The following is a 22786-nucleotide window of genomic DNA, read 5'->3' as shown; positions in this document are numbered from 1 at the left end:
ACAAATTAACTGGTCAACAAAAATTGATCGAAACCAAAACCGACACGGAACTGCTAATTACAGTAGTACTATATCTTATTCCCTTTTCCAAGTCAGATACTTTAATTTATTAATCACTAATTTCAGTTACCTTCTGGAACAGTAGAGCTAGAAAAAATTCAAACAATTTTATAGAGTCTCATAGGCCTGGGCGAATAAACCGTACCCGAGGAATTGACCCGAACCCAACCCGCAAATACCCAAACCCGATCCAAACCGATTCTATATAAATAACCAATCAGTTTTCGTTTTCAAGTAACTACGGGTATCAGATATTACCCAAACCGAACCCGAGAACCCGTGAGTATCTGTTTATACCCGAACACATTTATACAAAATATCACTGTATCACATATGTAGATTTGCGGAAATCAGTTTGCGAGACATGGTATGTGTTTGAATTGTTTTGCGAGACATGGTATGCTCAGTTTCATTTGTTTAAGATTTCATGGTATGCTCAGTTTTATTTGTTTAAGATTTAGTTCATTGTTTCTTATTGAATTTGTTAGATTATACAACTGTTTGTACAGTAATATTTCAGGTTTTTCGGGTTTTGTGGGTACATTTCAAGTTTTTGTGGGTACTTTGGATACATTACAAGTTTCTTAAAGTCGATACCCAAATAACCTGAACCCGATAGGAACCGAACCTGACCTCGACCCGAAATTATATGAACATCTGCTCGGATCCTATATTAGTAAACCCGAAAAATATGAACCCGAATTATCCGAACCTGAACCCGACCCGAACACCCAAACATCCAGGCCTAGAGTCTCATAAGCTATTTTACCAACAAAAAATGTATTAAAAATTATTTTGGAGGATTTTATAGAATTTAAGAAATTTTGAATTTTGAAAGATTTAAGGAAATTTGACATGATTTATGGTAAAAAAATTTCAAATCCCACCTAAAACCATGAGGTTTGGATTTTTGTATTTTTAACTAAACAAATCATCTCAAATCTTCCAGAATCCCAAAAACTTATTAAAATATAAATCCACAAACTGTTTTGAATAACAGTAGATTTTAAAGTAGATTTTTAAATTATCGGTTTAATAATAGTAAATTTCAGAAAACCTTTTTAAAATTCATGATTGAATAACATATTGTTTGTAATTTTTATATTAAATCACTTAAAATGTCAAGTTAAATGCATCCCTAAATTTTGTACCTCTTGGAAAAACAAAAATTCAGACCAAGTTTTAGTTTTACTATATTTTTTTTTCTTTCATTTGACTATTTGAGAAACTTTTTTTTTTTGTTTGTTTGTTAAAGTAAGTAAAAAACCTAACACCACACGAGTCTTTAAAAGTATGAATCTTTAAAAGAAGAGTAAACACATCTTAAAACAACGACCACAGACACAGAGACAAACCAGAAAAAAAATCAGAAAGAAACCAAAGTGTATTTATCTCTCTCTCTCTCTCGTTTCTGTCTTCTTCTGTGTAAACAGTAAGACCCAAAAGGTCAAACCTTTGAGGCTTTTGTTTCTTCCTTTAAGGGCTTTTCCGACGCTTTTTTGTATATCAGATTTCTTCTTGTCAATTTCTTCATTTGGGCATCCTCTTCAATCCAAAGACCGACCGACCGACCGACCCTTTTGCTCTCTCTCTCTAATCTCTCCTGGTAATTTGACTTCATCATCCGAGCTTTTTTTTTGGTTTCCTGGTCCTCTTTTTATCCTTAACTCTAATCTATACTTTAACTTGGTCGATTTTGTTGTTTTAAACCAGTCATATTACAATTAAAAGTATAAATCTTTGTGCTCTGATTGTTCTGAATTGCGACTATATGAGTAAATTTCTTAGTTAATCGACTTTGCCCTTGAGAATTGCATAGATTTGGTATTGGTAGGTGTGAAAGGAGGAATCTTTACATAGGTTTGGTAGGAGTTTCATAACTATTTTGCAATTCTCAATGGATTTTTGGATGATAGTCTCTGATTTGGAGAATCAACTCTGAGATTTGCATCACAAAGGCTTAATCTTTAGGAAGTACATCTCTTGGGTTGTTTTTGAATGATTCAACAAGCTTTTGTTAGAGTCACAGTGGTATGAGGTTTGTTCTGTGTGTGACATTTTAAGAATCTAACATGTGAGTAGCGTTGTGGTTGCAGCTGTATGGTGGAACAGACTGTGGTTAGAGAACATATCAAAGCGAGAATCATGTCATTGGTGAGGTCAGCAGAGCCATCCTCTTATAGGAACCCGAAGCTTTACTCGTTGAATGAGAATGTTAACAACATTGGTGGTGTCACTTCTGCTCAGATCTTTGATCAAGACAGGTCCAAGAACCCTTGTCTGACTGATGATTCTTACCCAAGCCAAAGTTATGAGAAGTACTTTCTTGATTCGCCAACAGATGAGTTTGTTCAACAACACCCTATCGGCTCTGGTGCCTCAGTTAGCTCATTTGGCTCTTTGGACTCATTTCCTTATCAGTCAAGACCGGTTCTTGGATGTTCCATGGAGTTTCAGTTACCGTTTGACTCAACAACCTCTACATCGTCTACGAGGCCTTTGGGAGGTTACCAAGCTGTTTCTTACAGTCCGAGCATGGATGTGGTGGAAGAGTTTGATGATGAGCAAATGAGATCAAAGATTCAAGAGCTTGAAAGAGCGCTACTTGGTGATGAAGATGATAAAATGGTTGGTGTAGATAACCTGATGGAGATAGACAACGAATGGTCTTACCAAAACGAAAGCGAACAGCATCAGGACTCTCCCAAAGAGTCATCATCTGCAGATTCCAACTCTCATGTAAGTAGCAAAGAAGTTGTGTCCCAAACCACTCCAAAGCAAATCTTGATATCTTGTGCTCGTGCGTTATCCGAAGGGAAATCAGAAGAAGCTTTGTCAATGGTAAATGAGCTGAGACAGATTGTTTCCATCCAAGGAGACCCTTCTCAGAGAATTGCAGCTTACATGGTAGAAGGTCTAGCTGCAAGAATGGCTGCTTCAGGAAAATTCATCTACAGAGCATTGAAATGCAAAGAGCCTCCTTCGGATGAGAGGCTTGCAGCTATGCAAGTCCTGTTTGAAGTCTGCCCTTGTTTCAAGTTCGGTTTTTTAGCAGCTAACGGTGCGATCATTGAAGCAATCAAAGGTGAAGAGGCAGTGCACATAATCGATTTCGATATAAACCAAGGGAATCAATACATGACACTGATAAGAAGCATTGCTGAGTTACCTGGCAAACGTCCTCGCCTGAGGTTAACTGGTATTGATGACCCTGAATCAGTCCAACGCTCTATCGGAGGGTTAAGTATCATCGGTTTAAGACTCGAGCAACTCGCTAAAGATCATGGAGTATCTTTCAAATTCAAAGCAGTGCCTTCAAAGACTTCAATAGTCTCTCCATCTACACTCGGTTGCAAACCAGGAGAAACCTTAATTGTCAACTTTGCATTCCAACTTCATCACATGCCTGACGAGAGTGTCACAACTGTAAACCAGCGGGACGAGCTGCTTCACATGGTCAAAAGCTTGAACCCGAAGCTTGTCACAGTTGTTGAACAAGACGTGAACACAAACACTTCCCCGTTCTTCTCCAGATTCGTAGAGGCTTATGAGTACTACTCAGCGGTTTTTGACTCTCTAGACATGACACTTCCTAGAGAAAGCCAAGAGAGAATGAACGTAGAAAGACAGTGCCTTGCTAGAGACATAGTCAACATTGTTGCTTGCGAAGGAGAAGAACGGATTGAGAGATACGAGGCTGCTGGAAAATGGAGAGCGAGGATGATGATGGCGGGATTCAGTCCAAAACCAATGAGTTCTAGAGTAACAAACAATATACAGAACCTCATAAAGCAACAATATTGCAATAACTACAAGCTTAAAGAAGAAATGGGTGAGCTCCATTTTTGCTGGGAGGAGAAAAGCTTAATCGTTGCTTCAGCCTGGAGGTAAGATAAGTGACAGAGCATATATATATATAGTCGTTAAGTTTCATAAAACAATATTATGTTTTTACTGTTGTCTTGTGTTATTGTGTAACTTGGTTAACTCATCTCCATGTATTATAACCAGAGATCAGAGGTTGATCATAGACAGGTTACTAAGCTAATCTAACACTTATGGATCGATTTTTTTTTCTTTCTTCTTTCTCTATTATGTACAAGTAGAGTTTTGGTTCTAAAGCCTTCTTACTTATTCGTTGACGTGTGTAATTGAAGTGTTAACATGTTAGTAAATTATTCAGTTTTAATTTTTAAGCTCATAAAAGTCACAAAGGCAAAGTCTTCTTCAATCAATCACACTCGTTATCAGTAGTAGTGGGGAATCAGGAAATCTTACAGTTTTCGGCATCATTTTTTACATTCCAACAAACCGAAAAAGAAAAAGAAAGCAAAACTCTAATCAAGAAGAGTTAATACGAAATCACTTAGAACCAAATCATCCTCAAAAGCTTCAAACTTGCAGGTCTTGCTTCCCATTGACCACATTTTGCTTCTTCTTCTCTTCATCTTTCATCTCCACCATCTTCTCATCCTTCTCAGCATCACCAGATTTCTCACCCTTGTTTCCACAGTAGATGAAGTAGAGAATCAACTGCAGTGTCCCTAACGCACATCCAAACCCATTTGGGATCTTCGCAGAACATTTAACAAAAACGTCACTAACATTTAGAGATCAAGTTTCGATTTTTACCAAAGGCTACAACAACAAAATAAGGAAGAAACTGTAAAACTTACTGCAACAAAAGGGTCACGACCGATAAGACCATAGACGAACCAGGAAGTACCACAGAGGAACACAAAGAGAGACAAGAAGAATGGCATAAACTCTACACTCTTCGTCTTTATCACCAATCTCTGTAAATCAAATCAAATCAATCAACCAAACACCAAACGAACAAAACGAGTCTCTGAAGAAAGAGCAAGAACTGAAAAAGACCCAATCTTGATATAGCTTACCATGATGGAGAGTGGAGAAGCGTACATGATGATGGAGAAAACAGTGGCAGCGAGACCACAGAAGAGTTTCCTGGCGTTCCCGTGGAGAGCAAAGAGAGAGACGAGAGCTACGGTTCCGAATACGGCCAAGACGCAGCTAAAGATACCAAAGATCTTAACTTTTTCCTTCTTGGGTGCGTAGATAAGGAAGATAAACACGTAGATCGTTTCGATGACTGCTCCTGTGCCATTGATAGTGCTCACAAGTGTGTTGTCTTTTGACACAAATGGAAGTCCGTACCTGATAAAATAAAAAACAGAGGAAAACCCCAAAGAAAAACAGAGGATTTAAGAAAACAGAATCAGTGAATCACTCCAATGGAAGGTTAGGGTTAAAGGAGTGGGGTTTTACCAAGCGGAGAGGAGACAGTTGAGGAGAGTCATTGGGTAAGGGATACCAGAGAATTGTTCAGTGGATTTGTTCTTGATGATTCTCTTGAATGTTATCCTTCATGAACAAAAGAGGAATCTTTGAGTTTTTACAGAACAGAACAAAAGATTCAAGCCAAAGAAACTGAGGAAATCACAAATCTGTTCACGAGAAAAGATAGAGAGAGAGAAAGAGGATGAGGAAGAGACGTACGAAGGAGCCAAGAACAGAAACAGAGCAGTTGCATTTCCTGTAAAAGTAGAGTAACGACAAAATATACGATAAAGAAGAGTCTCAGAGATTTCTCATGGAAGAAGAAGAAGAAGAAGAAGAAGAAAGAAAGATGGAGAGAGGGTTGAGGAGATTGGTAGTTACCGAAAACGCCGAAGATGGTGTGAGCGATGTTCATCTTTTTGATCTCAAAGGTGGTGAGGTGTTTCACTTTTTTTGCTTGTTTGTAAGCTGAGAGAGAGAGAGAGAACGAGAGAAAGTGAGAGAAGATGAGCTGAGTGTTGTTTTCTATCGGCAAAGCGTGTTCCTCAGCAGCTATATATCGAGATTCTTCTGCGTGTGCTTTAACCACTTCACCGCGAAACACCAATACTAAATTACAATTTTTTTTCAAAAAAAAGTATATTACATTAATGAAATAATAGTATATTGGATTTTTAATAGATTAATAAGTAAAGTTAAGAGATAAATTAACAAATAGTACTAATTTCTCTATACAAATTTCTAATCCCTACTATTATTTTGAAACACAGGACTAAACCTTCGTTTTGTAAGAAATTACAAGAGTATGCCATTGAAGCTATAACCAAATAATATATCTTCATTAAGGGTAAAAACGAATTTTTGTTCATATCCTAAATGGATAAACACGCGGATCCCGGGTCGGATCTTTTAAAATGGTTTTTTTACGTCTAAATAATAAATAAAAGCAATACATTGTGTATTTTGCTAAGAAAATTCTAATAGCATATTGGTCCAATGAAGCTCTAATATTTCGGAAGGTGCCAAGTTCGATGCACCTTAGCTGCAATTTTTGCTGTTTCCAATAGTAATCCCACTACGATTTTTTTAAGAATTAGTGAGAAAATCTTATTTCCACAAATAAGCGGATTACACAGATCAAATATAGCACTTGCCATATATGCTTCCAAAACATGAATATTATAGTTTCCATGTATGCTTCCAAATATAATTTAAATTACCATATTCCCATAATATTACCTTTAAATTTGATCTTGATATCTGAGTTTCTTACAAAAATATAGGAATGTATATAATTTCAAAATCCCGAATATAACTGATTCCGTGATTAGTTGTTTTATCATTCATATTTAGCTATCTTCCTGAAATTTCAGGCATAACAGATTCAAGCATTTTTGAGTAAGCTGTTACTAATATTTCCCTACTTTCCCATTTTTAATTTCTATATTTTAACGTTTTAAAGTAAATAAGATTTTTCTTTTATTTGTTATTCAAATTAAATTCGTATCCTATTTTCATGATTGATTCGTATGAGTGATTTCATTCCATATACGTAAGATATTCTTTAACTAACAATATATATACGTTGACTATTTACTCAAATTATAATGGTATATATATTCGATTCCATATGCCTCTAAAATTTCGGGAAATCTGTTGTAGTATAGCTTTGCATCCAATCAATTCATTAATTACCTATCAAAATATATTTTCATAATCCCGCTTAACTTGGTAGTAGTTCCAAATTTGATAAACTGGATTAAATGCGTGTGCAAATTATTGAAAAAAATTAGAAAACCTACTCCTTATTTAAAAATTTATATATACTCTCCTATTCCTGACTCTTCCATCACCGGCTCACATTCGCAATTTACTTCCTACTCCACGTATATCATATTAGCAATTTACAGATGTTGATCTTATATGCGAATGTGAAAAAATGGTGAGTAAGATCAGTTTTTTTTTTTTTATTGTATGTTATGACATTCAACCATTAGCACATAATCATGATTTTACATTGTCCGGATTATCTTTAATAATATGTTATTGTGTGTCTGCAGGTAACTTGGTAAATGGTAAATGGTTGCTGTCGAGGTCCAACCATATTATAATATCCAACACCATGAGTTAGAAAGGTTCGGTTTCAATTATCGAAACATATATATACAAATGTTTTCATAGTTAGACAGAAACATAACTCTAATGATCTTATATGAATGCATGTGGTTTTAGTATTTTATTTGGCAAGTACAAACTAACTAAGCAACCCAACATTTTAACAAATATTGCAAACGAGGTGACAACAAAAAGCATAAACGTAGTTAAGTTTCATTTCCTATTTAAAACTATGTTGGTAGTTTTTTTTGTTTAGGTTATATCTTTCTTATTTTTTCTTTGTATTTCTCTTGAACATAAGCAGACAAAATTCATGAAAAAGCCTAATATACCGAGAGGTGATAAAGATGAAGACCACAACAACAAAAAACGTCAACAACGTCGACAAGGTTTTTGCTAATTATAATAATATATAAAAAAATTAAATTATTATGGTTTATATGATTTTTAAGGTATGCTGTCACTGTGGAAGCAGGGATGTGTGAGTCGAGGAGCCAAAAATTTAAGGTGAGTCGTGAGCGAAGATAACTATTTCAACCTTTGTCACACCAAATGTTCCCCCGATAGTAATTGCGACGGATGCCTTTGATGTTGCTTCTGCCAAAAATTTGGTCATTCCAATCATATATCAAATTTAGTCAACTATTTATTAAGCAAATTTATCAATAAATTTATCTTCTTCCTGCTTAGTGTGTGTGCATTTGTTCTATAAACACTAATAATATTTGTCCCCTATTATCTCTTGGGTATTAATAATATTTGTCTGTAGTAACAAATTAACTTATTAAATTTTAGTTCATGTATCTATCGTAAGCAAATAAATATATATATTCGCATAACAAATTAACAACCAAGTGAGTCAATAAACAAAAGTTTATGTAAAAGTTGGCTTATTTGGCTTTGTTAGATCTTTGCTTATTCAAATTATCTTTGCACATCCTTATTCAAAGGATCAAATCAAGAACATGACATTGTTTCAGTGAGTTGCTTATTCAAAATAATTTAGTTAAAAGGATCTTTTTCAAATTATCTCAAATTATCTTCCAAGTATTAAAATCTAATTGACTCACTTGGTTAATTTGAATAAGCAAAGATCCTTTTTCAAATTATCACATTATTTTGTAGGGTACTTGGAAGTTGGAATCTAATTTCAACTTTTAATTTAATTATTTAATTATGAGAATTCACTTTACAAAACATGACATTGTTTCGTAAATAATTGCATGTTAATGTTGTTGATATCATGACTATTTAATTAATCTACAAAAAGTAAACACATATATTTGCTATTTTTTGAATTCAGATTAACACGCTGGTCTAACTGACTTAATTTAATAATAATTTTTTTTATCTTTGCATCCAATTCTATCGATGTTTATTTTCGAATGGGTGAATGTCTTTTAACTATTTTAATAATAATTCAACTTTTAAAATTTGAAAATTAATTTAAAAACACATTTGCATTTAATGGGATTTTGTAGTTAAGGAAATAAATATTAATTTATATTTAAACACACTGTTTTCGTATATTCTGAAAATCAGGAATCAAAGATCATTCTTTTGACTAGCCTACATTATTTAGACATTTTTCAACCAGCTATTTTGTTATAGATATGGATAGTTTCAACATTTAAATATAAAATATAAATATTCCTAAAATAAATCTTATAAGTTTTTCAATTATCAGATTCATATTAAAAAAGAAATATGACAATAACGAATTACTTTGAGACAGGTATATTGAGAATTTTGTATACTTTTGAAAATTTTGAGAATTTCTTAACCAAAATGTTTTAATAAATATTGTCTAAAAAGTAATTATTTCAAAAAGAACGGTTATAGGACACAAAATTTTTGGCAGTGTGAAATGGACAAGACGGGATAGGACGAGACTATATGACATGTAAAAAACTACTTTAAAATTTGTATTTTGAGAGTTTGTGTATTTTTAAAAATATTTTGAGAGTTTTTGAAAATTATGATCTACTAACTATATATAAATTAAATATTCAAATAAAGATTTTATGTACTTCCTCTACTTTTTTTAGCCAAACTTTTTTAAAAAATATTGTCTAATCGAAAATTATTTAAAATAGTAAATTTATGGGCATAAAATATGTTTCCAAACTCAAATATGATATTTGGGTTAACACCCTTAAACAAACTGTGAGAAATATTTTTAATAGTTTAGTATACACGTGAAAAAAACACGGGCTCTGTTTGGTTATTATGGATGAATTGCCAAAAATCATATATTTTCAAATTTAATTATCCTCGACACGGGTTGCGATATTCACATATAAACCAAAATATTGACAAAACACCCAAATAGTGGCCAACTAATTTCAATAGAAAATACTAACAGCATCTAATTAATTTTTTAATTTCTAAACCATTTTTACATGAAAAAATATCACAATGTGTTGTATCCCGAGATAGTACTTAGAAGACATTAAAAGTCTCAGTGGTTGATGAGTTTTTGTGTATTGTGTTGCCCATACACAAATATATTATATTTAAAAGTTGACTATGGGACATGTAATCAACTAATTTGGAACGGGTACTTTGAAAATTTTGGGTACTTTTGAAAACAGTAAGATAGTTTTTGAGAATTATAATTTTTTTAGATAGTTAAACCAACTAATTTTTTTAGATAGTCAAAATGAGACGTAGACAATTTCCGATAACCGTTGCTTTTGCAATGACTATCAACAAAAGCCAAGGTCAGTCACTCTCAATTATTGGGTTATATTTGCCTAGACCGGTTTTCACTCATGGCCAGCTATATGTAGCGATGTCCCGTGTAAGTACTAAATCAGGATTGAAAATTCTCATTATGACTCAAAAGAAAAACCTCAAAAGAAAACAAGGAATGTTGTCTTCAAAGAGATTTTCCAAGACATTTGATTCATCTTTATGGATACTTATGTAAGGCTCTATTTTTATTTTGTGTCCACTTTTTAAAAATTTATATATATGTTCTTCGTGTAAATTATTTGACATAATCTTATGTTTTCTTTTGCAGGTTAAATTTCATAATATCACCCATCCAATAAATTTATAAAAAATCCTTATTCATGTACTCCAATAAATAATTTTTATTGCATACTTCCATATTTGCATTTTCATTCTTTTTATTTATTTCTTATAATTATTATATCTAATATTCTACCATTTTATTATTTCCAATTATTTAACCATGTATATATATATATATATATATATATACTATTAGAGAAATTTAAAACTTATTACATTCATTATATTCTTGATACATCTTTTAAAATCTTATTGTACATTATTTTAAAATTTAGTAGTAAAAACATATTTCTTATAAAATATGGTTGAAGAAATTATAGTAAAATACAAAATTATATAAAAGAGATATAACACAGCAGTTAATACAGGAGGAAACAGGAGAGAGATTATTACATATGGTGGGAAGTGGAGTATAGAGACCAGAGGTAATTAGATATGAATAGAAGGGTTTCGGGTTCCAAAGTAAATACTCATGTAAATTATACTATCAATATAAAATAACTAACATAGATGTAACTCATACAGTATTAAGAATTTAAAAATATAATAAACGTTTTTGCCCGTGCTGTAGCACGGGTTATCACCTAGTTATATATATTTTGGAAAACGAAATTAATCTGTTACTTGTTTTGGCCTCGAGAAGTGAACCAACAAACCCTTTCTTACAGTTTATAGAGCAACTGTGACAATTTTTGGGTTTATCTTTTGTAGATTGTTTAGAGAATTGAAATGAAATTAAACAACACCTTCGAAAAGCTCTTTTTCTTATTTTGTTTTTTTTGTTTGTTACTAAAAAGTAGCTCTGAGCCACTGAACAAGGCAGAGTGTTTCTGAGCGTGACGTTGATATGTGGACTCGAGGCTCGAGCCCTGTATCTTCTGCCATGCAGTGGGCTAGTGGAGTGGTTGATTTTGGGAAAAATGTCATTAAAATCATGAACTTTCAAATTTTGGCCATTTAAAACATGAACTTTGTTGTAGGCCATTTAAAACATCAACTTTCGTTGACTAGCTTTTTTAAACATGAAGTTTCGTTGACCAGGCCAAAAAAGACATGACGTTAAATCCGATAATTGACCTACTAACAGACGTTACTATGCCGTTAATCACTCCGTTACTAACAAAACGACGTCGTTTTAATGGAAGTTTTAATTCGAAAAGTGTCATTTAAACCATGAACTTTTAAATACAGGTCATTTAAACCATGAACTTGTAAATATATGTCATTTAAACCATGAACTTGTACATGTATGTCATTTAAACCATGAACTTTCAAATTTATGTTATGTAAACCATAATACATAAAAATGGTGATCAATCTTTCAAACTCTAGTGCAGCATCCTAAAACAAGATGATCAATCTTTCAGAATCTAGTGTAGTGTCCTAATAAATGAAAACGACTCAAGAAAAAAACAAAAAGACACAAAATACATGACAAAGATCGAAAAAGAATGATGAACTGATGTTCTTCCCTCTCTATCTCAGAATCGCATCATGAGGCAGAGTCGAAGAAAGAAGAGATAAACTAAACTAGGGTTAAACGGGTTAGCCGATTAAGCTTATATACTTCTACAGTTTCTAATAAACCAATCGATTCGATTACCGAGTCAAACCAAAATCCGGTTATTCAAATCAATTGCACCGAACGATTAAGCTTTCTCTCTTCGATTTGCTCCGATAACCAAAATTTTTAGGTTGTCTGGTTTTTACCGAATGCCCAGGGCGAGTTCATGGTTTAAATGACATAAATTAAAAGTTCATGGTTTAAATGACATACATTTACAAGTTCATGATTTAAATGGCCTATATTTAAAAGTTCATGGTTTAAATGACATTATTTCAAACTAAAACTTCAATTAAAACGATGTCGTTTTGTCAGTAACGGAGTGATTAACGGCATAGTAACATCTGTTAGTAGGTCAACCATCGGATTTAACGTCATGTCTATTTTGGCCTGGTCAACGAAATTTCATGTTTAAAAAAACTAGTCAACGAAAGTTGATGTTTTAAATGGCCTACAACAAAGTTCATGTTTTAAATGGCCAAAATTTGAAAGTTCATGATTTTAATCACATTTTTCCCGTTGATCTTTTCCCTGATATTGTTACCTTTACTTCCTTAACAGTTGTTAAAGATTCCGGATAAAATACTTTGAAAGTTTCTAGTTACACTTACATCAGCCAAACCAAACCTAACAAACTTGTATAGTTAAGTCACTGATAAGAATAACTAAAAGCCACATTGGTAGCAAATTTACATTAAGTTCATTAATGTGTGTTATGTTCGAATCATTTGGAAGCATCTCACTTACTAGTTGACTAATGGACTCTTCTAAATTTAACATCGTGTTAAAAATATTACCTTTTCACATATCGTTTAAATTTGTAATGTTTCTAACTTTACCCTTTGGCCCTTGCAAAAGAACATACTCCTATTACATAGACAAAAAATTATATAGTGAGATTTGGAAAATGGTTAAATGTTTAAGTTTCTAATGTGTGAAAATGCAAAACGAAATTAATGTTCAGGTGACCTCACATTTATTTTAGAGTAATGTTTTCGCTTCTTAATTTTCTATTTTTCTTTTTTAAAATATTGTGAATGTTTCAATAAGTTTCAGTCTATTCTATGCCATTGAACCACAGCCACATGATGCTATTTAGTAGAGTGGGCTTTGCTGGAATGTTGTCTAGTCGCCACGATTACTTAGGATCAACAAAAAAGAATTATTCCAGTCGGTTTATGCTAAATTTAACCGGAGTTTAAACCAAGAATTATTCCAGTCGGTTCGACTGTGACTGGCTAAGGTTAATGGATCAACGTCGGCAGTTAACTTGATTAAGGAAGATGACCAAATTGGTTGTTTTTTGTTTGTGTAGGACAGAATTATGGAATTGGCTATTCTCGTGTAACGTGTTCATTAGATATTTTTCTAATACGTATAGTTTATATTTTTGTTAAAGGGCCAAATACGTATAGTTCAAGAAAACAATATAATGTATCTATCTATCATAATATTCTCCCAAGAAACAAATGGTATACATAATACATATATCGATAAGAAAAGTACTATGCAGATATCAAATGACAGACTTTTATCAACCATGTTTGTTTTTGTCGTTGGCTACATCAAGATTTGTTGAGACTCCCATATATACATAGAAAAAAATGATCTAATTATGTGAAAACAAACAAAAAAATGTAGCACAGTAGACGCTGATAGATAATTCAGTCTTCAACATGATTACGTTTATCAGTTTATATGTTCTCCTGATCATTAAAAAATCTATCTCACATTTTTACGTTAATATCGGAATCTTAAATGTTTAAGCTTAAAATTTTTGGATTTGGATCAACAAATAGGTTATACATTGTGCTTCACAAAGTAGGCACAAATTATCTGATAATTATTATAGATAATGCTAGTTAGTTGGTAACGCTATGTACAAAAAAACTATCACCATAATTAATAGAGGATGAAGTTCGGTTTGAGTCCCACGTCAATGATTGAGAAAGCAAAAGACTGAACTGAAGAAAAGATAAACATTTTTTAAAAGAAAAGAAAGTGAAAATGATGACGTCGTATGGATACGATTCGTATCAGCACCACATGGCATGGCACAACTCTTCACCAGTCACGTAGCTCTTTTCCTTTTCCAGACATATTCTACCTTCCTGCTCCTCTTTTTTTAGTTTTGTTTTTTTTCTTTGCTTTTTAATTTCGATCGTTGATATCGAAATATCAAATATGAGAATGATCGAAACAAGCGCAATAAATTAATAACTACATATTTTCTGTTTTATACAGAGATGAGAGTATATTTCAATTCGATTTGGTTTCTATATTTCAATCACAACACAACATATAAACTCTTATTCTTTTCCCAAAAATATACAAAGTTTCTAAGTTACTAAGGAAAAATAGCTTAGATTGGTTTGTGAAATGCAAGTGATCTGATCAAACGAAACTTCTACTACCTAACCGATAAACTCTAGAGACTATCAATAAATGTACACAATCTCTCTCTATTTTTTATCTTCATTCTTGATGTAACAATTCAACAGATAAAACTGTTTTGTTTTTATCGAAGTTCAAAGAGTATTCTTGATACGATCGAATCAAACGATAACGATATGTGGAAGAAGAGTACTTACATACATCGATCAGGGACACATTTTTATGAAAAGATTGGTGAGAACTTCTCAGAATTAAATACTTACTTGCCCTCAAAGGTAGGGGAATTTTAAATATTAGCTTGCCCTCAAAGGTAGGGCTCTCTTCTCGACCTTTCTAACTCTCTCTATAATTAACTGCATTTCTTTGAAAACTTTGCACCTTCTAATGTAATTGTAATAATGTCTTTACACTCTTCTTACCTACTTTTGGCTTCTAGTTTCTTATGATCCTTTTGTATTGATGGACTTATAGTAACCACCAGAAGTATAAGTCTTATCATCATCACAGAGTTACAAGTTGGTCCTCGAAACTTCGGAACCATTCACCTAAGTTTTTATACTTATTGATGCTTTTGGTATGCCCAATTTCCAAAGATTGCAGCAAACAAATTATTCCAATCATTCGAGACAGTGTCCATGAGCATTTTTAATACAATTATCAAATCGATTAATCAAAAGCTAGTTAGCTGTGTCAGGAATATGTCACATCTTTAGATGTTCCATAGCCACATAGCTTTGTTAGTTTCCTGAAACAGAAAGTTCCTATTTGCTGTGGTGAGCTGTTTATACACGGAGGCTTTTTTTTTGGATTCGCATCACTGATCACTCCAAGAAAACAGATTTGGATCCATTCTGAATTCCGTGTGGAACTCTGTTTTGTGGGACTATATTAGTGATCCTTGTCGGTAGATTACTGTATCAAAGCTTTTGTCCTTCCTTAGACAACCATCTCTTTCATCTATATGGTTCCTTCTGTTCAGCCAAATCATATGTCGGCCAACAAAACTCAGGGTCCTTTGATCCGTCTAGATCAATCTGCAGCTAAATAACCATCAGCAGTCTCCAACAGACTACTCTGTCTTCTACTTTTATCTACGAGAACACTTACCTGTTGTGGCCAGTTAAGGGACCTGCTAAAATCTTTGATCTATCCGCTGATGTACGCTTTTGATATATTCAGGTAGTGATTACTGATTAGTTTCACATCACAAGTTTCCTTCAAATGCTTATTCAAAAGGTCTAACAAATGTTGTAGCATGTTTATTTCTTGGTGTATACTGTCCTTGGTGATAAATTCAAGGGCACAGTTATCACCAAAAACCTTTTTCAAACCATGCTCCCATTTCCAAGCAGACCAGATATCAATTACCTTTAAGAATCTAGTAATCATTAAATTCCAAGAAACCTCACGCAGGCATTCTCTCAAATAGCGAGAGGGTGTTAATTCCATATTCCCAGCTCTAGTCCGGAAACAACAGATTTCCATCAACCTTGACGGTTTCACAACTTCTATCAAATTTTTCGTCAAATAAATTTCATCAAAAAGATTCTTGTGGTATATGTACAAATAAGCTAGTTCACAAAAAGACTATACTCAACTGCATCATTGATTTTCCGTAGAAACAAGAGAAGAGATTAGTGGAATACAGAAACCACTCACGGTAGAGGCATAGGAGGTTTCCAGCCACTGAACTGGACTAGTTCTCTATTTACAAAACTGCCATTGTGCAGCCAAAACGTCTCGATAGATTGCTGGAAATGTCTTACTTTGCGTTGAAGCTCCCATAGAATCCCTTTGACCGCACTGCACGGTGCAGAATCTGGACCGTACACAAACAAACATCTAATTTTCCGACCTCGGGATATCATTCCTTCTATGTCTCTATCTGAAAGACATGCCAGGAAAAAAGTTCTTAAATCTCAAGAGTCTTGAGTAAAAATCTATTAAATCCTGTCAAAGAAAAAGCGGTTCTGATATTACTTATTGTTACCTGATATTGAAGCTAAGTAGTCAAGAAGCTCTGTGCCTATTCGAGTTGATGGCCATTTGATGGATACTTGAGCATAGTCGATGACATTCTGGAAAGGCAGCTCGGCGTGGTCAGATAAAAGAACCGGGACACATTCCTGAACAAGCATGACACACAAAATTAAAGTACGTAAGGTAAGGCAAGTTATAAAGTGGAATTAGACGTTGGGGGTAGAGAGATGAGAGATCAGACCACAAAAAATGATTCATAGAAGCGAAGTGTCCATGATGATTCCCCGCGAGGAGCGAGGCAGAACTTAGCGTTCCTCAGATGTTCAAAATATGTCGTCCTTCCAAACTTTTCAGTCCCGCTAAACTTCAAGTCTGGACATTCCAACTGTTCACAAACATCGAAGAACATGTATAAGCTTAAGCAGATAGCTGATGGTGTATGACAAAATTAGACAAGGAGTCTATGAAGAAAAAAATGTGAGACTAACCTTATCAGGATATTGCTTTGAAAGTTCTATCAATTTAAGCCTACCAGCCTTCCCTTGCGCACGACCTAAATAGTTTGCTAAATACTTCCTCTTTGATACAGGCAAAGGCTGAACATCAGGTTGTCCATTTTTGGTCATAGCATCGTCGACGTTTCCTGGTATGATTATATCTTTCCATGTATTAAAGGCAGTTGTGTCTTTCTTGTCAGTCCTGTCAGCCTGCAAACCACAATAATTGAACCTCTAAGAACCTCCTAGCTCAATGTTTTCAATGTATGATTTCATAAGCAGGCATATAGACCATTCAATTTACTTGAAAATACCCATACAAAAATTCCAATGAAAAATTCTGACATATATGGAGCAAAGAACTTTCACATTATCAATTCACTACCAAATCTTCTTCAAAATACAAGAAACTCCTCAGCAGAGAGCAAAGCTAAGTACCTCGGGAGTGAGTATAATCGAGCGGTTGATAAATGTTGACCAGGATCTAAACAAGTGAGCTCCAGCACCACTACAATAGCATAACAAATCAAAGTAATGTCAAAGATAGCATAACACAGTTCATCAATTAAGTTCCACATAAGTAAACTAATTAAAAATTAACAACTAGTGTACCTTGGAAAAACAAATATATGATCACGACCACCGGATCTTCGGAAATACGGCATTTGACTCAAAACCTAGTGAACAAGAGAACAATGTGAAACATATGTATCATTGTAGTTTGAAACAGAACATCAGAATCTACAATTTGAATCAGTTGAGTGACGATTTGGTTCACCTTGACATAGGTCTGATTGATCTCTTTGTCATTAAGACCTCCCAACATTCTCACACATTTAACATAAGCTGGCACAAAGAACAAATCCGCTTCATCTTTCTTAATCGTCCTAAAATTGGACTCCAAAAGCAACTTGTGAATCTTAACCTATCATCATTACATTCATAAGGCAAAACAAAAATCATAAGAATCACATCCTCAAATACGATCAAGTAGCTAACACATCCACACTCACTACATTCCTAATTCCAGATATTTCCAGATTGAATCCGTTACTTCAAAGTGAATTGAAATTAAGATAAGCTCACAACAGAAACACTGAGAGATTCGAAAGAAGATGAATCACCTGAGATCCCCATTGACCTTTCAAGCATGCGGTGGTCTTGACACTACCATCCCTACCGTACAACAGCTCTTTGAGACCGTCGATCTCATTCTCATCATAAACGTAGATCTTCAGGGAAAGGTGGGAACCATAACCTCGCTCCGGCCACATCAGGATCCCGTTATCAGTCGTGATTCCGGCATTAGAAGAAGCACGACGGAGATCAATCGTCGCCGGAGTAAGGGAATTGGATTCCGAGAACCACTGATCGAAAAGCCTGGTGACGAAGAAGGTAGAGACGACGAGAAACAGAGCTCCAATCTGGTGTGTGCGGGTGCAGGGAGTGGCGTAGTGACTATACGCACCGAAGTTTCTAGGCTTACTACTACTAGTTAAGCTCGCCATCTCTCTCTCTGTCTCTCACTGTTTCTTCGTTAATGTTTAAAGCATTTTTCTTTTAGGCTTCTAGATCTTGCAACCAAAAAGAGACTGTTGATCATACACGTTTAGAGTGTTAACAAAACGGCATCGTTTATAGAAAGAATTTTTATGGGCTTAGGAGTTAGGCTGACAAGGCCCGGACTAATTGGATGGAGATGTTAAAAAAGGTTCATGTTTGCTCTCATTTTGTAAAATATTTATTTAAAGGAATTGCTATTTAATATTACGAGTATACAATTTTGCATAGGTAATTTATTTAATCAGGTAATTGTAATTACTATTATAACTCTGACGATATGCAATTAATTTATTTATGAAAAATAAGAATTTAATATCTAAAAGAAAAATATGATTATGCGGACCACTGAGAATTTGGTGTAATGACAACTCTTTTGCCTCATGAGTCATGATTTAGGTAATTCAATTTAGTCAAATAACAAATAGTGATTTCAATCACTCAAATAATATAGCGGACATGTTATTTTAATTTTAATAACAAATAGTGTGATTTGATGTTCATTAAACCTTATTTCATGATTATGCGGACCACTGAGAATTTGGTGTAATGACAATTCTTTTGCCTTCATGATTCAGGTAATTCAATTTAGTCAAATAACAAAATTTTGATTTCAATCACTAAAATATAAATATATAGCGGACATGTTATTTAATTTCAATAACAAAAGTGTGATTTGATGTTCATTAAACCTTATTTCATGTTCAGGAGGTAATAGAGTGGCTAATGGTATATTTTTCATGATATAGATCACTAATGAATTAGACAGAAACTAACGGACTGAGTAATATGTTATATATATGGTTTACATGTGATTAGTTGGAAAAATACATTATAGGTGCAGTTATTGTTAATCTTGCCATTTCACTACAAGAAAACATTCAATTTCCTACCGCTACTATTGTAGTAAAATGGTAGGAAACACCTGTTTCTTACTGTTTTCCTACAAAAAAAAGGTAGAGGTAATCGCCTGTAGGAAATCGATATTAGTGAGATTTTCGTAGGAAATTTCCTACGGAATTTCTACAAAAAATATTTCGTAAGAATTTCGAAGGAAAGTGGAAGGAGATTTTTTGACTATTTTCCTACCAAAATATTAGTAGGAAATTCATTCTTTCTACTTTCCTACCAAACTAGTCTTACAATTTTCCTACAAACTTAATAAAAATAAAATGAATTAATGTTTTCTATATAATTATATTTATTTCGAATTTAATCAAAAATTATTAACATTAATTATTAATCCAAATAATTATATTTTTAACCAAATTATTAATTTAATTAGAAATACAATTCTTTTTAAAACTAAATTACAAGCCTAATAAAAAATATTTACAAACTAAATACTAAATACAAAAAACTAATATTGACTGAAACGCTAAACATTCCTCCAAAGCTTCAGATCAAGAACAACGCTGGCTTCGACGATGGAGATTCCCAGATTACTTCCGCCAGTCACAGATCAGAGTCTGTAAGGATGGAATCTAAAGCTTCAAGTTTGCTCCGGTGAATCAGTTGTTGGTGATGTATGGATTGACTCAACTCTTGGTGATATCTTGTTTTTATTTCCAATGGAGAAGATGATAGAGATCAAAGAGGTAGAGAAAGAGATCACTTGCTTATCAACAAGATTGAAGTCGATTAGAAAACGCTGAGAAAAATATTAGATTTTCTAAGAAGAACAAAGGAGAAAATGAAGAGAGGAAAAAAAAGAGGAAAAAGAAGAAGAAGTTGAGAAAGGAACGACATGGAGGCTGCAGCGTATCTAGGGTTTTTATATCTAGGGTTTTTACCAATTTTCCTACCAATTTTTTACCATATTTTTTATTATATTTTTTGGTTTCGTAAGAAATTCGAAGAAATTTTTCCTACCAAATTCATTCTACGTCATCTCCTTTCATATTCTTTCTGGGTTCCTACGAATTTTCCTTCAACAAACTTTTTGTAGGAAATTTGAAAGAAACATTCCTACCAAATTCATTCAACATCTTTTCTTTCTATATGCTTTCTGTTTTCCTACAAATATTTCCTTCGACAAATTATTTGTCGGACTTTCGTAGGAAATTTCTTACGATTTTCTCATACTAGTTTGGTAGGAAAATTATCTTCTTTTTTTCTACGATAATTGCTATCCGTCAAAACTATGTAGGGTTTTGGTAGGAAAAATTTCCTACCAAATGTTTTGTAGGAAAATTTGTAGGAATACATGATGTTTTCTTGTAGTGTTTATTATCTAAATATTATTAATTCAGAAATTCTTCCCGTAGTTATTGTTCAGTATGGTGCCCAGGATTGTGCTTACAATCTTCCACACCAAATCATGTACTATTTTCAATATTTTTAAATGTAGTAGAATTAAAGCCACCGTAAAAAGATTTTTAAGGTTGTCTTCCATCGGTAAGTCCCAACAAATGATATATTTTGTATATTGGGTTAACGAATGGATCAGTTCAGTATTTAATGACAAAATTTGGATTATGTTAAATTCAGTTGTTTACTACTCTTCAAGTTTTGTTGAAATTTGGTTCAGTTGCTTACTAGGTTAACGAATGGTTCGGTTGTTTACCACATCATATAATTCGATTGTTTACCATATTATATAATTATTTTCATTTTTTTTTCTATTATGGGCTTTGATTTCATTTGAGCTTAGAACCTAGAGAGGATGGTGCTCGAACCTCAAATGCCCATTTGGATCAACCCAATTAACATCGAATCTTTGCTCTTCCACGAGAACTGTAACAGTCACACCTCCGATATAAGTCTTGATGCAAGAGGGGAGTAGACGGACGGCAGCAACGAACGTGTTTGGGTAGACTGACGGCAGCAACGAACGAATAGGTTATACATTAATTGATAGATTAATTAATTATAAATTAAATAGTGGGTGTAACCTTAATTTATTTTTGGAAGATTTTATTACTAGAGCAAGTTGTTTCCAAAAATCTTAAAGAGAATATTCTAAAGAATCATTTGATATTATCTAAATTACCATATTAATTTTCTTTATTAAATTATTTATCAAATAAAATCTTTTGATATCTAACTTAACATATTAATTTGTTAATTATCATTATACTTCACCTCTCATTTTTATATATGAGTCTATTTTGTGAAACAAATAAATTATCATATTATTTATTATAATTAAAAAATAGTTTTATTTCCGGATATACCATAAGTTGAATTTTTAAAAACAAACATAAATGATTTAATCTATAAAATATTCAATTTTTAGTAATATTATTTTTTAAAAATAATATCAATTGAATTAAAAATTTTACTGAGTAACGGGTCAAAATTTGAATATTTAAACTCAATTTCATACTATTTTTGTTGAATTTTATAATTTTATATAATATAATATACTTTAAATAATTTATTTTGAAATATTTTTAATATATTGAAACTTGATAGAAAAGTTAGAAACTATAAACACTCCAAATTTACAAAATTATGTCTTGTAATGACGTTCAAGTCATGATGTAGAACATACATTGTTGAAATAACTTCATTTACATAAACTAATACAACATATTAAAATTTTATTTTAAAATAGAAATATACAAAAGTTTGTATAAAATAAAATTTAATCAGTGTTATAGCACAGATACTTATCTAGAATCATTAACAATATAAAACTTAAAAAATAAGTGTATTTTTTCAAATTATCATATTTAGCATATGATTTTATTGCATAATATTTTATCCAAATTTTTTTTTAAAACCAATTACATAAATTATATTTAGAAAAATTACAATATAAATGAAATGAATTTCAACCCATGCTATAGCACGGGTCTTAATCTAGTGATAAATAAAACTATATCATCATCATTTATGAATTATTTACCTGTTTATACTCCACCATTAGATTAGTAGGAACTTTATCCCAATAGAATTATGTAAAAAAGAGTTACAGATGCTAATATATAATTTAAGATTAATGTGTCACAAAATCGTTGGAGAAAGATGAATCAGCATATATCACCATAATAAATATGGGGTCTTAAATTTATCCCCTATATAATAAAACGGGAAGTACAAAACATTGTTTTGTAGACTATATAATTTTAATAAGTTGGTTACGAATAAGTTATAGATTAATTGATAGATTAATTAATTATAAATTAAAGAAAATTTGCTAAAAATACCCCTTTTGATATATCCCTTTTCAAAAATACCATATTTTCTGACCATTTTTATTTTTGCCCTTTTTTAATTTTTAATGACCATTTTACCCTTAGATGAAAATTATTTTATTCAATAAAAAGAA

At 32.7% G+C, this 22786-nt stretch overlaps 3 protein-coding genes across 5 annotated transcripts; 1 reads left to right on the top strand and 2 right to left on the bottom strand.

The window, feature by feature from the left end:
- Nucleotides 1–1402: 1402 nt before the first annotated feature.
- On the top strand, nt 1403–4194 carry LOC104773566 (scarecrow-like protein 1). Of its 2 annotated transcripts, none has more exons than XM_010498203.1 (2): nt 1403–1666; nt 2157–4194. In XM_010498203.1, exon 2 carries the CDS (start codon nt 2161–2163, stop codon nt 3949–3951), a length of 1791 nt encoding a protein of 596 aa, XP_010496505.1. In that variant the 5' UTR covers nt 1403–1666; nt 2157–2160; the 3' UTR covers nt 3952–4194. The 2 variants fall into 2 exon arrangements, with proteins under 2 accessions (XP_010496505.1, XP_010496506.1); XM_010498204.1 differs by having other exon boundaries at nt 2143–4194.
- An 87-nt stretch (nt 4195–4281) lies between these two features.
- Nucleotides 4282–5906, bottom strand: LOC104773565 (bidirectional sugar transporter SWEET1-like). 2 transcript variants are annotated; one of them, XM_010498201.1, is made up of 6 exons: nt 5743–5906; nt 5581–5617; nt 5350–5445; nt 4959–5238; nt 4737–4856; nt 4284–4632 (listed from the first exon to the last, which is right to left on the bottom strand). In XM_010498201.1, exons 1-6 carry the CDS (start codon nt 5774–5776, stop codon nt 4453–4455), a joined length of 747 nt encoding a protein of 248 aa, XP_010496503.1. In that variant the 5' UTR covers nt 5777–5906; the 3' UTR covers nt 4284–4452. The 2 variants fall into 2 exon arrangements, with proteins under 2 accessions (XP_010496504.1, XP_010496503.1); XM_010498202.2 differs by lacking the exon at nt 5581–5617 and having other exon boundaries at nt 4282–4632; nt 5743–5900.
- A 10064-nt stretch (nt 5907–15970) lies between these two features.
- LOC104773563 (probable glucuronoxylan glucuronosyltransferase F8H) lies at nt 15971–18536 on the bottom strand. Its single transcript, XM_010498200.2, has 8 exons — nt 18075–18536; nt 17729–17875; nt 17563–17627; nt 17389–17458; nt 16942–17160; nt 16695–16838; nt 16464–16599; nt 15971–16358 (listed from the first exon to the last, which is right to left on the bottom strand). The coding sequence occupies exons 1-8, from the start codon at nt 18456–18458 to the stop codon at nt 16129–16131; spliced, it is 1395 nt and encodes a 464-aa protein (XP_010496502.1). The 5' UTR covers nt 18459–18536; the 3' UTR covers nt 15971–16128.
- Between the last annotated feature and the right edge of the window lie 4250 nt (nt 18537–22786).

Source organism: Camelina sativa, unplaced genomic scaffold (genome assembly GCF_000633955.1).
Source record: "Camelina sativa cultivar DH55 unplaced genomic scaffold, Cs unpScaffold00578, whole genome shotgun sequence".
Taxonomy (NCBI): Eukaryota; Viridiplantae; Streptophyta; class Magnoliopsida; order Brassicales; family Brassicaceae; genus Camelina; species Camelina sativa.
Note: the sequence above shows the minus strand (reverse complement) of the source record. Positions and strands in the feature narration are given on the sequence as shown.

Bases quoted from the DNA above. Each gene is read 5' to 3' on its own strand.
- LOC104773565 (XM_010498201.1), bottom strand. From the start codon at position 5,776: ATGAACATCGCTCACACCATCTTCGGCGTTTTCG. The intron at 5,239-5,349 runs GTAAAACCCCAC...TTATTTTATCAG, and splicing joins AACTGTCTCCTCTCCGCTTG to GTACGGACTTCCATTTGTGT. The intron at 4,633-4,736 runs GTAAGTTTTACA...TGTTCTGCGAAG, and splicing joins GTCGTGACCCTTTTGTTGCA to ATCCCAAATGGGTTTGGATG.
- LOC104773563 (XM_010498200.2), bottom strand. From the start codon at position 18,458: ATGGCGAGCTTAACTAGTAGTAGTAAGCCTAGAAACTTCGGTGCGTAT. The intron at 16,839-16,941 runs GTTAGTCTCACA...GTTTGTGAACAG, and splicing joins CAAAGCAATATCCTGATAAG to TTGGAATGTCCAGACTTGAA. The intron at 16,600-16,694 runs GTCTGATCTCTC...ATGCTTGTTCAG, and splicing joins TCTATGAATCATTTTTTGTG to GAATGTGTCCCGGTTCTTTT.
- LOC104773566 (XM_010498203.1), top strand. From the start codon at position 2,161: ATGGTGGAACAGACTGTGGTTAGAGAACATATCAAAGCGAGAATCATG.